Below are 14,697 nucleotides of genomic sequence, written 5' to 3'. Positions count from 1 at the left end.
GAGGAAGATGTCTAACCTGAAGGGTTCACCGATCTCAAAGCTACTTCATCTTCCCTAAATTCGTTCTCGCGCCCGCCCGAAATCGAGTCACTCTTCGCATACATTCGTCTCAGGTAAGTGTTGATAGAGTATACGGAAGATGTATTCTAATGACTTAATGTTGGCACAGACCGAGCACCCCCTCAGATTCATCGGCGAAGAGGAGCATCATTGAAATTGGTCGACACAATGCAAATGCCCCTTTATCTCTCTACACACTACCTTTCTACCTATTGCATACATACATAAGTACTTTGGAGTCATGAAGCCCAATCTTCACGTGAATATAGGTACCCAATCATCATTCCGTGTTGGGTGCTAACGCTGACTAGGTAGCCTCCCTAAATCCTGCACTCACGGTATGTATGTAGGTTATAGAACAATGTGTTTACCTGCATCATCTGTTCGTGATTCATGGTCAACCATTGATTTGTCTGGCCAGATCTAGCTTTTCTGGCTAATGTCTCTACGCTCATACTCTATATATGTCTCTACTATTGGCACCCATACCTTCCCGAAGAAGTACGATGGTCTTCTCAGGATTCTGAGTAGCGGATGAGAGCTACATGGATTCAGTATTACGTTATCTTGATTGTATGTTTTGATCACCTTTGACTTTATATACTTACTTCGCTACAACCGCTACCAATCCGCCTCCAGCTATTGCGAAATACCTAATAGCTTACCTAGGAAACCAAGGTATCCAATATTTCTATAAGTTTCGTGTTATCAAACTCGAAGAAAAACAACTCGCAGGCCTTATCGTAAATTTAAACAATTTCAGGTGTCATACTTGCAACGGCTATTTCACGACCTTCCGAGGATCTGCATCTCTGGTGTTATAGGTAGAGATCTAGTCTCTTCGGATCATTGATCTAGTGGCAGTCTACCTAGGTACCTAGGTAAGTATCTAATCACTTATGGCTCACTCTTCAGCTCTAAATATCGTTATTACCTATATAAATATTCGCTTCACTACTGCTGCTTCACTCTCCCTCGATTACGCTAGAATCCTATGTATCGTTTATAAAGAGGTAAACGTCGGGGCAAATAAATATACAGATGACTGTTCGGAGGAGGCACGCGGATTATCTACCATGCTTTCCAAGCCGAAAGATCTCGATCGGTTCCAAAGAGGTAGGGACTTTGTGAATACGATTCTCATAATCTACTTACTTAGGTACCTAGGAACTAGTAGGTAAAATATCTTGGAATGTCAGCAAGATTCTAAATACTTTTGAAGACTCTGGGATAAGAAGTTAAGTTTCTTGACGTCGCAGTTCCTATTTTGTCTCGTTATTACTAGAGTAAAAGTCAACCCTATTAAAGATTCTTCTAGCGAAACAAGCTGTACCTCACGCAGACCCCTATACATCACTTCTATTGAGGTCAACAACAAATACCACGGCGGAACCGTCATTATGAGTACCTCAGCAAGGTCCAAGGTTTACAACTGAATATTATGGCTTCCTAGATATGAGCAAACCACCCGCTATGCATACTATGTACCTACCTACCTAGGTATGTACCTAGTAGGTATATGTCAAGGTGATTATAATCGCTTCACTTACTACAACTTATTGAGATTACTAATTAGTCCTGCGCTACGTGTCATAGCTTCGATGTAGGTTAGTAATATTTGAAGTCGCTGTAATCCTATCAAGACCCCTTATTTGCAAGGATTATTGTAGTTAGTGTTCTAATATTCGCTGTCAAGGCAAGAGGTCCACAGTTTTTAACCGTTCGTGTAAATGTCATGATTATCATATGATATCTTATACAGTTTTTTGTAAGCTGATCCTGTACCTAGCTAGTATTACGGTAGGTAGGTACGGAAACATCATTTGTCAGCATGTTTTTATTCTTCCTGTCCTATGCCTCTACTAGGTATATTTATGCTTACATAATACTTGAAGGCGCTTTAGGTACTACCTAGCAGTAGTGTTGCTTGTCATCTGCTGTGTGACTTGATCTATCACATACCTAGGTACTTACACACCCGTAAATAGGGTAGTAATTATAGAGGCTACAAGGGTCTGAGAGTACCTGCTTGCCTGGACCCGTCATCCTGTTCTATATAAGGAGCGTATAAATTGTTCGCGGAGTCATTGGCTTACATGTGGGGCACTTATGGCATTGCTTCTCCGCATCTGAGGCTAGGAAATGCGAAAGTTGATGAGCAGAAATGTATTCACAACCAGCTTCACCGCTATATGCGCAGAGCTAGCCCATATCATTAATAGAGTGTGTTGATTGTCGAAAGAGCTATAACGATAATCATCAACCTGGCTGGTTCAGCAAAGAATAATCATCGCAGAATCCCTTCCCTCATTGCATAGAAGGCTGAAAAATGGCATCGAAGACGGAGTCATCTCTTGAAAAACTACCGGCAATCCCAGCAGAGGTGTCAACTCAATGGCTGGAGTCGAAGCTTGGCCATAAGATCAAGTCAGCCTCGTTGACACGGTCCATATTCGGCACAGGTAGCAAACTATTCTTCACTATCGAGTATGCAGTGGAAATAGCTGATGTGAATTCGCGGCCGACGAATATCTGCGTGAAGGGCGTGTTCGACCCTGCAATGGTAGAATCTCAGCCGTGGACTCTGAGCCTGGCACAGCGTGAGGCCAACTTCTTTGCGAAGATCGCGCCAAGTATCAAGCACATGGGTTACCCAAGAGGTTGGTGGGGTGGAACGAGCGATAGCCAGGGAATTGCTATTATGTCCGATCTGACGCATGAAGGCTGCACCTTTCCGTCCGAGGCTGCCTCTTATCCGGTCGAGAAGGCGCTGGATGGCGCCGCCCAGATAGCCGGTCTGCATGCCCAATTCTGGGGCAAGAGCCAGGACGATTACCCTTGTATGGAGAATTCCAAGCGACACGTGCACGGGATAGCTAATGAGCGTAATAGGGATATCGAACGACTACGACGTGGCTATGAAGTTCATCGCCTCTCCGTGGGATAGCGTCGTGCGAGAACCTGGACGGCCTAAGCTACCCGAATACCTGATGGACGGGGCGCGCGTTAAACGGGCACAGGACAAATACTATGCCCAACGCAACCCCAGGTTTCGAACGCTACTACACGGCGATACGCACCTCGGCAATGTGTACTTTACGTCTGAAGGGCATACACGGTTCCTGGACTGGTCGGCCTTCCACTTCGCGTCGTGCTTTCACGATCTTGTCTATTTTGTGTCTACTACTTTGACTGTAGAGGATCGTCGCGCTCACGAAATGGACGTATTGGACCACTACTTGGCAACTCTTCACCGTCTGGGAGGCCCCAAGTTCGACCGCGACGACGAGGAACTTATGATAGAGTATAAAAGGTCGTACATGACGAACATTATCTGGCCAGTCTGTGGATATGACTTGCAGACTAAGGAGAGGGTAGACGCTTTCACGGAGCGTACTATCGCCGCTTGGGTTGACCACAAAGTCATCGAAGTCATCGAGGCTCAATAGTAGCTATCCAGGCTTGGAAAACGGATTGTCCAATATACCTAACACTTAGGTAGGTAGGTAGTTTCCGGGCAATGATATGTGGATGAATTTAATAATTTAATCATCACTGATTGATATTTGGCTAGGATCTATACCTACCAAGTCTACCTATTCCTATAAGTTCGCATTAATTAGATGTCCCGAAGCCATACTTTCTACTCAGGGAAAATCTTAGAAAAAGGCATTTTAAAATTGTGTCTGTCGCATCACCCCTTCTTTTCTCTTTAGCTGAAGGAACTGTCTCTGACAGTGTTCGAATTTGCTTCTTGTAAACTACCGTGAATGTAGGTATCCTCGGGTCCCAGTATACGACACATGAAAGTTTCTTTCAGGGAATTCTATTTTGAAAGCCTTTACGTGTCTGCGTGTGTGTGTGTGTGTGTCACGAAGGGTGATCTTAAAACAAGGAATGATCTTGAAGGCCTCGACGGCGTGTGGATGTTTGCAGAGAAGAGAATCGACAATAAGACGAAAGGTTTATGTAAAACTCAATACCTATACCTACCTAGGTACATATATTACCTAGTGGGTACCAGGTAAATAGTGGGACTGGATAGGTATCTAGGTACATGTCTTTGTATACATATTTATCTACTAGGTACATATAACTTTCATGAAGGTGGTCTATGCGTAACCTTGGAAGTTGGAAATGAGTGAACCACTGGCCATTGTTCCCCAGTCAGCCAGCGACGCGTCCCATCGTCATTAACCCTGTTCCGGTACGAAATACCTAGGCGCTTCCCTACCAGCACCCGCGCCGCTGCGACCGTCTTTCCCTAAAATGTTTCTTCCACTCAATCTCAATTCTAATTTCTTAATTCTTCACTCAATTTTTGAACTCGTCGCATAGAATTACCTATTCCCCTTCCTTTTTACCTTGCCGAAGCTACGAAGGTATTTACTAGTAATTCATCGAAACACTTCGTACAGCTGAACTTTTCTCTTTCAACCAAGAATCCTTTCCACTTTATTATCTTCATTTACCGACACCGACTCAACCCCGTAATTTAGTCGCGTCGCGCATCGCATCACTCACGATGTCTGACTACGCTTCTCTAAAGGTCCCGGAGCTCAAGAAACTTCTCCAGGAAAAGTCTCTCCCCGTTACCGGTAATAAAGCCGACCTGATCGCGCGTCTACAGGAACACGATAAACCTAAAGGTGATTGATATTCTCTATCCTAATTCTTCTACTTGTGTCTTGTACTAATATTGATAGCCGAACCTGCTCAAGAAAATGAAGATGAGATTGACTACAGCGACGACGATGTGCCTGCTGCAACAAAGCCCACAGAATCTGCCAAAGCCGTTGAACCCACTCCGGTGCCAGTTGAGGGGAAGCCTTCGGAATCTAGCACCATTGAAGCCGCCAAGGAATCAGTCGATGCTGCCACACTAGTAGATAAGCCTACCGAGACCGAAGTCGCATCGGAAGAGACAGCAAATCCCGAGATCCTCAAGGCTGACTTTTCCGCACACCTTCCAGCCTCCGATGCCGATGAAGAGGCACGCAAGCGTGCCGAGCGAGCTAAGCGATTCGGTATTGTCGAGGACGAGGAAGATAAGAAGAAGACCGCACGAACCGAGCGTTTTGGCGTAGACTCGTCATCCCTAGCTAAGGGACTTGATTCTGCCTTACCTGAGAAGAGAGCGCCAAAGCGAGGAAGGGAAGGGGGCAATGGCAACGCCAACGCGAACATCGAGGGCGAACGAGGAGCAAAGCGCCAAAACCCTGGTGGTCGCCATCGAGGCAAGGGTCGTTTCCGCCATGGCGGAGGCGGAAGCGGAAGACAAGGTGGTCCTCCCAGAAAGGAGGGCAATTCTACCGCTCCACGGGGCAGGTCTGGAATCATGAATGATCCAACCGAAAAAGCAAAGGCAGAAGCACGAGCGAAGCGATTTGGCGGTGGTTCTTGAATAAAGACGAACGAGGTTAGACCGACGTGCTTTATCGAATCCAACAAATCGAGGCCAAGGCACGGGCGAGACGATTGAGATGGACATTCGTGAAGAAGATTCATGTTTTACCGCGATCTCTTATCACTGCGAATCGAAATGCCGGGTGGTTCTTCAAATCCGGAGAGGGATCCTGCATTAATGCTATTCGCGATAAGGATCCCTGGCGCTCTCTGTACTCTAGTTCGTCCATTCTATTAAGCCACGACGCATGCCTTGATCATGCTCTTCTCACTCTGGACGGGTGGCTGGCATCATCATGAATGATAATATTGGTTTACCAGACTATCGAATGAAGCGATGAAAGTGAACGAATATATCCAGAATATGGGTTGAATCGGTCGAAGTGCTGGCGGTCGTGTTGAGAATACATCTCACCCTCTTGGACGTAGCCTAATTCCGAAGGACCCTAATGGGGTAATCAGAACTAGGTAATTGATATAGGTCGCCTTTCCGCCAACCCAATCAAACATAGGAAAAGCATTCGAAGAAGCGCAATCTTCGTTATCACTACACATGTCAGATATACTGCATCATAATTTGGTTTAGCGAAATCAACGTTCAACCTAGTACATAGTAAACACTCCTATAATCAGAGCCACTATATCCGGTCTAGATTCGCGACAGCTCTCGTACAATAACAGACGCTTGTCCCTGAGATAAATACCGGATGGTAAGGGGAGAGTCCAAGCGTTCCCCAGAGTTGGAGTGTCTTTGTTTAATATCCATCCCTATTTCCCCCCGGCGGTGCAGTCATCACTCACTACCTTAACTCTACAGGTCAGCCAGGTTTAAGTTGTGAAGGCGGAGAATATACCTAGTATACATACGAAGTCTCGGGGAGCTAGACTTAATCGTTACACGGATTATTTATTCCCTGGACGAAAGAGTAATACAAATACTGATGACGAATCGGGGGAGGCGCGATATCACCATGTCTAAGTCCAAGGTCCTTGACAAAAACCGAGCCTGCCCCCCCCTCTTCAGGAACTAGGTATTGTCTCTCACTCTTATCGTCTTCTACGAGGGTCCTGTCTTTTGGGGGGGGGATCTTGCCATTCATTTCCGCAGAAAGACGAAATAATCTCTTTGTATGAAACGGATCAAGTTTAGGCCAGATCGATAATCCAGACCCATGCCGGTTTCAGGCTGCTTTGTCCTCTGAATTGTTTCCGCAACCGACCTATTAATTCTTGGCATCTTATATATTATCCAATTCCACGTTGGCTCCGTTTGTCTACTTAGTGCATCACTTGGCCTTGCTTGCAACTCAGAGATCAAATCAATACCCACCCCGCGCTCAAGATCGATCAGACCCAATAATGACTGAAGATCAGCGAACCCGTGCCCAAAAACTGCCAGCTTGGTCAGTACGACAAACAACAGTTTTTCCAGAGGATTCTCGCTTCGTAAACGTTCTACTTTACCTCCAAAATGTTCCCGTGGAGAATGTTGGACCGATAGCAAATTCTCAACCTCTTAGTCAATATTTATATGGTAATGTAACTAATATCGGATTTGATTATGACGTTAATCCTGGCGGTCCGTACACCGTTCGTCCAATTGCGGGGAACCCCGGTGGGGGGCGGTTGCTAAGGGAAATTGATCATTACATTGACTACGTCAATTTGATCAGAGATAAATATACGACGGCCTTTGGAGAAGACTTCCTAACAGATAGACACCTCGGCGATGCCACTGATCTGGCCATTCATTGGTCTCAAGGTCTCCTCACAAACCGTTTCCGAGAACATATAAACATTACGCGTAGGAATTTCAACTTACAGGCATCTGATGCCTTGTATTTATATCAAGACCATGCCCTCCGCCAGTCAAACGACAGAGTTCACCAGATCGCACTGGTGGACGATACACTCTGGGTAGAATTTCCGCATGTAGATACGAATGAGGAGATACTCAGGGATACCCAGGACTTTGCGGCGGCACAATTTGAAACTATATATGGCCTGACGGTCTCTGAAGCTAAGGCAATAAGTAAGTGAAAGATATCCTTCATCCAACTAATCTTGACATAATGTCGTGCATAATTAACGAAATGTAGTCTATTACACGGGTCACACCTTTGAACCTCCTGATCCTCGAGCAGGTACACGAACGCCAATAGGTAACGCTTTTAGTTGGGCCTATGAGATAATTACAGAATTCGTGCTGTGGAAGATGTCTGTCGCCGGCATATGGCTGCGTCTGGGTCAGAGAAGAGGCCGCGATTGGATACGCCAAGGCTTCGGCGTACTCGAAGTCGCTTACCATCAGTTTCTCGACGACGTTCTCGGACTCGCCTACCGGGTACACCAAGACGAATCGATACCACCTAACTTGCAACGATTAAGACAGTCCGGGAATCTTCTCCTTGCTTACGTTGACCTGTTACAATGGAACCTGGTTCCAGCCGAGGGTTGGCGCGTTGCAACTGATGTCATGAAGCAATTTTCGCAAAACAACTTTCCACAATCGATACCCAACTTAATGAGCGCTGCTGCGCAGGTTGTGATCCCCCCTGGAGCAGTAATACTGCGCCCGTTTGAAATTATATATCCTAGGAATCGTATCGCGTTCAACAGCCGCAACTACACGCTTCGGGAGCCTCTTCCAACCATAACAATTCCCGTAAATTATAATGGGGAAAGAATCTTCCCCCAAGAGTGGGATATGGACGCTACATTTAATATAATGAGATATTCAAAAGATCCAAAAGATCCAAAAAATCCAAAAAATACACCAAATCCAAAAAATCCAAAAAATCCAAAAAATCCAAAAAATCCAAAAAATCCAAAAAATCCAAATGATCCAAATGATCCAAAAAATCCACCTCAAGCAGGTTCAGCCCGGACCATACGACTTCAAGGGGGTTCGCTGTTTTCCGAGGATGACTCTGACGAAGAGGAAATATCTCAATTCTTTGGTGTCGACTCCGAATCCGAGCTAGACGACCTATACGAAAACATAGTGGAAAACTCCCGCAATGGCCGCAAACATGTTTCTTTTGCGTCTGAAGAACTTCGCGGGGATGCGTCACCACCGGCTAGGCTCGCATCCGGTCACTCTTTGAAGCGAAAAGCTAGCCACAATGCTTTGATTCCCGAAGCGGCCAAGAAATGGAAAAATTGGGCAGGATAGGAGGTTTCTCAAGATCAGTAGGGGGTATCGTCCAATATAGGATGTGGTTGGCTGAAAAGGGGGTTGGTATACACGTAGTTGTCTATTAGGTATTCGATTTATCGGAATTTAATTGTCATATTTCAACTTTCAGGCACGAAAATATGAGCAGCTTTTTTACCCCATTACCCTACTTAGGTACAATCTACCGTTAAAGAGCGGTCTATGAGATTTCCATTTAGCGATACTAAATTTGAAAAGTGGAAATACTATAACCAGTCAGATTTTATATCAATCGTGGGGCGTTAAGAAAAAAAAAATTTTTTAAAAAAAGACGAAATTCTCCAAAAGATATGAGTGCTACATTGTAAAGTCTTACCTAGTAGGTATTCAAATGATAACTAGGTAGCTAGTAGATATATCCTAGTTTCGCGATGCCTGCCGATTTCGAGAAGCAGAGCTACTGGCGCGAGCGCTTCAAATCCGAGACGTCCTTCGAGTGGCTGGCCTCGTCCGAATCTTTCATGACTCTCATAGCACCTCACCTCTCCGAAATCTCCCGCCGCGAAACTCAACCGAAGATCCTTCATCTAGGCTCCGGCACAAGCGATTTGCAGAACCATTTCCGCGCGAATGGGTACCTGGACGTCACGAACGTCGACTACGAGCCGCTTGCTATCGAGCGTGGACGTCAGCTAGAAGAAGCCACCTTCGGTGAGGTGAGATTAAAGTACGTTGTCGCCGACGTGACGCAGCTAGGGAGCGGCCTACGGTCGGACCAAAGATTCGATATCGTCATTGACAAGAGTACCGTCGATGCCGTCTCCTGCGGCGGGACGACGACGATCTTACGGATGGCCTCCGGGATTAGGAAATATCTTGCCGAGGGGGGTATTTGGATTTCTCTTAGCTATTCGTCGACCCGTTTCGATGTCGAGGACCTACCGTTTGACGTTGAGGTCATAGCTAAGATCCTAACTCCTAAATTGAAGGAGAGCGAGCCCGAGGTTTACCACCATTGCTATCTTCTTAGGCCTAAATGACTGGGGTCCGGTAAAAGTAAGGAAATGAGCTTGATTTGCCCTGCTTATGCTAAACATCTTGACTACTATTATCTAGGAGCGTGACACGTACTGTGCGTCGAAGTTGTAGAGAATGAGAATACTGAGAAATATCCATAATGCGGGGGAACTAAATGGGTACCTACTAAATGGATTGTACCCAGGCTGCTAGGCTGTTAGGTAACTGGAACAGCTGGAGGTCGGAGCTTTCTCAGGCACCTGTTTTAGTTGACAGGGTTGACAGGGTTGTGCGTGGTATTATACGACCCCACTATAATCGTTCATAACTGGGGTGCTGCTGGTGTAAATATTAGGCAATGACCTCATCCTACTGCCAATCGAATGCTCAAACGCGCCTGACATCCAATGCATTTTGCATGGTGATGCAAGTGCAATCATGTTTTCTCGTCCTTTGTGTATCGTTGTATTACTTGGCCAGCATCATTAGGTCTTATTAGGTCTTAGTAGGTCTCACAATTTCATCTTTTTTTCCTTCCTGCGTATCTTAATAACATTGACATTGACAATTCCCACTCCTCAACAATCACTATTGCCTACCTATTCTCTATATGTATATTTTTTTCTCATAGATTTCAATACCATTATTTGAGATTCGTTTACCGTACAGAACGAATCAAATGCATGTAAATTAAGACACTATGGCAAACCAGGCCGATTTCGACCAAGATGTGGCCGGAAGAGAATATGGCAACCCCCATAACGCCCAGCATCCGATACCTACCGTGCAAGGATATCGACAGCATAGAAAGGAACTCGCCGGTCAGCTAGAGAGTGAGGAACAGGCGCAACAAGGACCAGAGGATGTTTCGAAACCCAAGCGAGCATTCGACTCCGCCAAAGCAGCCATCAAGGGTGAAGATATTCCAAAGTCTCGACACGATCCATACCCTTCTACGAATCGCAATTATGCCAACAATCCACAATACAAATCTGAAGAGGGTGCGCAGAGCGACGCTGAAATATCTACATCTGAGAGGATAGAAGATGAGGAGCAAAAAGGATCAGATAAATATGACAACAAGAAGGGTGAACAGGAGAAATCTGCGACAGAGGCCGTCGCAAGCGCTGTCGACCCAAAAGAAAAACGCAAGGCAATGAAGAAGACCAAAAGACACGGAGAAGGGCGTGAAGTTACAGATCCGGTAACCCACCTACCGATTATCATACACGATCAGACTGAGAAGGACCTCGACTCGATACCTCAAAACCTGCCAGAACCAGGTGTACATCACGATAGTGCTACTGGGCCGCAAGGCGCTTCGAAGTCGGATGGAGAACTGAGGTCAGAGCGTGTGGAACTACAGCGAACATACAATGGCATGCAAAGGGTATTCCCCCCGCCAGATTTTGAACACACAAAACAGGAGCTAGCTGTTGTCTACCAACGAACTGTATATGCCGGCTTAGCTGCCATCGGCTCTTTAGCAGCTGTCTTATTACCCGCTCCAGCGATTCTCTATAACCCGAGCCGATCCGTTCTACTTAATACAAGTATATTTGTTCTCCTGGGAGCAGCAACCGTTGTTGGCATGGGAAAGTGGATAAGTAAGAAAACTAGTGAAGTATTTGAAGACGAGACTTGGGATGCAGCAAGGCGGGAGGAAGAGGCTATTTTGAGGAACGATGAGGAATTACCAGAATCGACGCAATGGCTGAACAGTCTGTTCTCATCCATCTGGCCGCTCGTCAATCCTGATCTCTTCGCTTCTCTAGTAGATCAGATCGAGGATATTATGCAGGCGTCTCTGCCCAAAGTTATCAAAATGGTCAGCGTCGACGATATGGGGCAAGGCAGTGAGTCTATTCGCATACTGGGGGTTCGGTGGCTACCAACTGGTGCTGCTAGTCAAACTGTGAGCTCTGACGGACAACTTCATGGGGAGAATAACGGCTCCGGAAGCGACCGAACAGATCCACAGAATCCGCAAGGGGGTGCCGATAGCCAAGAAAGCCATGTGGAGGAAACTCCAGAGAGTGATGGTGCGAAGTGTAAGGATCCGAAGCAAGAGGAGCAGGAACAAGTAGCTGTGAAAGAGGGGATGGAAGCCGAAGAAGGTGACTTTGTGAATATGGAACTTGCGCTGGCCTATCGGGGTCGCACATCTGGGGATTCATTGAAAGCGAAGGCTAAGAACGCCCATCTTTACCTGAAATTTTACCTTCCTGGAGGGGTAGCGGTCCCCGTCTGGGTTGAGCTTAGGGGCCTTATCATGACTGTACGGCTCCGTCTTCAGCTGACGCCAGACCCTCCCTTTATTTCACTATGCACCTTGACATTCCTTGGTCAGCCCAAGGCTAGCATTTCATGTATTCCTCTTTCGAAGCGCATGTCGAGTCTCACTGACATGCCACTGATATCTTCATTCGTCAATTCTGCCGTCGATGCTGCCCTCGCCGAATACGTGGCTCCGAAGAGCCTAACCCTTAATCTAAAGGATATGCTAGTAGGAGAAGATTTTAAGAAGGATACAACTAGCTTAGGCGTTGTATGGGTTTTCATCAAGCAGGCTCGCGGCTTCAAGCAAGGCGACGGTGGGATCGGCCCCATAGAAGGCTCAAGCGATTCGTACGTTACTGTAGCCTGGGGTAAATTCGGTAAACCAGTTGCTTCGACTCGCATTGTTGCGAAGGATAACGAGCCAAATTGGCACGAGTGGGCAACCATTCTGGTAACCCCGGAAGAGGTGAACGCCGAGGAAAAGTTAAGATTACAACTCTGGGATTCAGACAAATGGTCCGCAGATGATGATCTAGGTCGTGTGGAAGTAGACTTGAGAAGTCTTATGAAAAGCCCAAACAAGATACATGATCGCGAAGACCGCTTTACCGGCCAGGACGCCGACGAGACAATGCCAGGATCAATAGTATGGTCTGTCGGATACTTCTCGAAAATGAGAATCACATCGAAGGAACTCGAACAGCAAACCGTTAACGAAGAAATTAGAACCCTTGATCAACTCAAACGGCATGTCTCCGAAGTATCTGAGCACAAACTCAGAGAAGCGGGCAAGGCTTCGGACGATGAAGAATTGAGACAACAGAAAGCTCAGGATTATAGGGAATTTGAAGAGTCTATGATCATTTCGGCCCCACCATCAACCGACTTGATCTCAGGCATTCTCAGCGTACAGATACACAATATTACCGGCCTCGAAGTACAGAAGCTTCAGAAGAACGACAAAGGAGACGGCGGTGACGACGAGGACGAGACAGAGCAAAATGACGACATGCCCGACAGCTATTGCACCATTATATTAAATCACAAGAAGATATACAAAACGCGGACGAAACCAAAGAATTCGAAGCCATTCTTCAATGCCGGAACAGAGCGGTTTGTTCGCGATTGGAGAGACACCGAGGTCATCGTGAGCGTCCGGGATTCACGAGAGCGGGAAGACGACCCGTTAATAGGAATCGTTTACCTTCCACTAGCGAAGATTTTCGCGAAGAAGAGTCAGATAATGGAGAATTTCCCTTGTAAGTGTATCCTAGTCTAATTGTTTCGAGTCGAGTGGAATCCTAAACCGAGCTACTGATTATTATCTATAATCCTACGTTACGTTGTGACAGACAGTTGCTAATCTTAATAGTGGTTGGTGGCATTGGTTTTGGACGAGTCCGCATTAGCATGGTTTGGCGTAGCGTGGAAATCAAACTTCCTCCAAATCTCCGCGGGTGGGACTACGGAACCTTAGAGATTCGCGGGCCTATCAAGGCGAAAGACGGCTTGCCGAAGTCTCTGACAGGGCATCGGATTAAGATACGAACCAATCTGGGACATGCTAAGATGTATCCCGAAGGCGATCAGTGGGTCTGTAAGAGCAGGAAGGAAAACGAGGCTGTGTTTTTGGCCGTCCGTAAGCGATATGCTTCAGCCATGATTATCGAATTCCGAGAATCCATTCTTGGACACGATAAAACTGCTGCCTTCGCAGTTTTGTGGCTTCATGATGTCGTCGATGAAGAAAACGATACAAGGTCCCTGAATGTGTGGGGAGGATCAAAGGATGGACTCGAAAAGGCTCGATCCTGCTGTGACTATAATGGCTTAGGAGAGGATGAGGAGCCCCTAGGCGAGGTCGAGGTTGATCTAAAGTTCTGGCGCGGCCTCTCTGGATATCACAAGAGCTATGCATCCCAGGCTAAGAATACTGACCTGAGAGACGTCATGGAATGTTTAGATACAATTACTGACGAGCAACTCGATGACAATGAAAGCGAATCTGGGAATGAGGCTGATATGGCAAGCGACAATGACTCGGAGGACTCGGAGACTCGCAAGAAACTTCGCGTTCATACTAATGACGACTCGTCGCGCTCTAGCTCGGACGATGAGGACGACGCCCAAGGATCGCCGATCTCGTCTAAGTTATCCTTGCGAGACTTCAAGAAGGTCAAGAATATTTTCCACAGCCCTGTCGGCGGATCAGCTGAAGTAGCGACTGCAGTAGTAGCGCCCGGCCATAATGATCCTGATGATGGATCACGAGGTGTACGGAACCAACTGCGCGACTACAAGGACCACCATAGACAACTGCATCGCAAACATCGAGGTATTATGCAGTTTCGGCCCGCAAGAGAAGCTAGCCATTTCGGCGGCAAGCTAAGTAGACTAAAGGGGAACATTAGTGGAATGTTCCACCACGATGAGAAAGAGGCTGGCGTCGAGACGGAAGTCTAAGGATGACATAGTCTTGGGATGGTATTTGGGACGGATGGTGGCCCAGGAAATGAATGGATGAGTGAATAAGGCTATCAGAATACCTCATAAGTGTTGATGAATCATAATGACTTGATGAGTATATGTTGTAGGATGTTACTCTGTTGGTTATGAGAGACAGGGAGTAAACTTATGTGATCGATAGTTTGAAGGGTCCTTTTTTACCTAGGGCCAAGACAGTAGAGGGACAATAACTTGCGAAGTCAACAGCACACACCACCACACTACCACATAATGCAGCCCTTATGGTAACACAGAGTCTTACATGCCTACCC

At 46.5% G+C, this 14,697-nt stretch overlaps 5 protein-coding genes across 5 annotated transcripts; all 5 read left to right on the top strand.

Moving 5' to 3' along the window:
* Positions 1 to 2,100: 2,100 nt before the first annotated feature.
* GGS22DRAFT_165184 (aminoglycoside phosphotransferase) lies at positions 2,101 to 4,190 on the top strand. The gene is made up of 3 exons (XM_047961644.1): positions 2,101 to 2,900; positions 2,953 to 3,558; positions 3,635 to 4,190. The coding sequence occupies exons 1-2, from the start codon at positions 2,390 to 2,392 to the stop codon at positions 3,507 to 3,509; spliced, it is 1,068 nt and encodes a 355-aa protein (XP_047818071.1). The 5' UTR covers positions 2,101 to 2,389; the 3' UTR covers positions 3,510 to 3,558; positions 3,635 to 4,190.
* A 267-nt stretch (positions 4,191 to 4,457) lies between these two features.
* GGS22DRAFT_20924 (uncharacterized protein) lies at positions 4,458 to 5,909 on the top strand. The gene is made up of 2 exons (XM_047966476.1): positions 4,458 to 4,709; positions 4,767 to 5,909. The coding sequence occupies exons 1-2, from the start codon at positions 4,586 to 4,588 to the stop codon at positions 5,462 to 5,464; spliced, it is 822 nt and encodes a 273-aa protein (XP_047818070.1). The 5' UTR covers positions 4,458 to 4,585; the 3' UTR covers positions 5,465 to 5,909.
* Positions 5,910 to 6,811: 902 nt separating this feature from the next.
* Positions 6,812 to 8,906, top strand: GGS22DRAFT_20904 (uncharacterized protein). The gene is made up of 2 exons (XM_047966474.1): positions 6,812 to 7,498; positions 7,566 to 8,906. Exons 1-2 carry the CDS (start codon positions 6,826 to 6,828, stop codon positions 8,639 to 8,641), a joined length of 1,749 nt encoding a protein of 582 aa, XP_047818069.1. The 5' UTR covers positions 6,812 to 6,825; the 3' UTR covers positions 8,642 to 8,906.
* A 1-nt stretch (position 8,907) lies between these two features.
* GGS22DRAFT_20913 (uncharacterized protein) lies at positions 8,908 to 9,725 on the top strand. Its single transcript, XM_047966475.1, has one exon. It carries the CDS (start codon positions 9,055 to 9,057, stop codon positions 9,661 to 9,663), a length of 609 nt encoding a protein of 202 aa, XP_047818068.1. The 5' UTR covers positions 8,908 to 9,054; the 3' UTR covers positions 9,664 to 9,725.
* Positions 9,726 to 10,546: 821 nt separating this feature from the next.
* Positions 10,547 to 14,611, top strand: GGS22DRAFT_165175 (uncharacterized protein). The gene is made up of 2 exons (XM_047961643.1): positions 10,547 to 13,179; positions 13,293 to 14,611. The coding sequence occupies exons 1-2, from the start codon at positions 10,797 to 10,799 to the stop codon at positions 14,381 to 14,383; spliced, it is 3,474 nt and encodes a 1,157-aa protein (XP_047818067.1). The 5' UTR covers positions 10,547 to 10,796; the 3' UTR covers positions 14,384 to 14,611.
* Positions 14,612 to 14,697: the final 86 nt, after the last annotated feature.

Source organism: Annulohypoxylon maeteangense (assembly GCF_022496945.1).
Source record: "Annulohypoxylon maeteangense strain CBS 123835 unplaced genomic scaffold GGS22scaffold_10, whole genome shotgun sequence".
In the NCBI taxonomy this organism is placed as follows: Eukaryota; Fungi; Ascomycota; class Sordariomycetes; order Xylariales; family Hypoxylaceae; genus Annulohypoxylon; species Annulohypoxylon maeteangense.
The sequence above is the reverse complement of the archived record's forward strand: the minus strand, read 5'-3'. Positions and strand labels throughout refer to the sequence as shown.

Excerpts from the sequence above, each read along its gene's own strand:
- GGS22DRAFT_165184 (XM_047961644.1), top strand. The coding sequence starts at position 2,390 with ATGGCATCGAAGACGGAGTCATCTCTTGAAAAACTACCGGCAATCCCA. Across the intron at positions 2,901-2,952 it reads GAGCCAGGACGATTACCCTT|GGATATCGAACGACTACGAC; the intron begins GTATGGAGAATT and ends TGAGCGTAATAG.
- GGS22DRAFT_20924 (XM_047966476.1), top strand. The coding sequence starts at position 4,586 with ATGTCTGACTACGCTTCTCTAAAGGTCCCGGAGCTCAAGAAACTTCTC. Across the intron at positions 4,710-4,766 it reads GGAACACGATAAACCTAAAG|CCGAACCTGCTCAAGAAAAT; the intron begins GTGATTGATATT and ends TAATATTGATAG.
- GGS22DRAFT_20904 (XM_047966474.1), top strand. The coding sequence starts at position 6,826 with ATGACTGAAGATCAGCGAACCCGTGCCCAAAAACTGCCAGCTTGGTCA. Across the intron at positions 7,499-7,565 it reads CTCTGAAGCTAAGGCAATAA|TCTATTACACGGGTCACACC; the intron begins GTAAGTGAAAGA and ends AACGAAATGTAG.
- GGS22DRAFT_20913 (XM_047966475.1), top strand. The coding sequence starts at position 9,055 with ATGCCTGCCGATTTCGAGAAGCAGAGCTACTGGCGCGAGCGCTTCAAA.
- GGS22DRAFT_165175 (XM_047961643.1), top strand. The coding sequence starts at position 10,797 with ATGAAGAAGACCAAAAGACACGGAGAAGGGCGTGAAGTTACAGATCCG. Across the intron at positions 13,180-13,292 it reads GATAATGGAGAATTTCCCTT|TGGTTGGTGGCATTGGTTTT; the intron begins GTAAGTGTATCC and ends TAATCTTAATAG.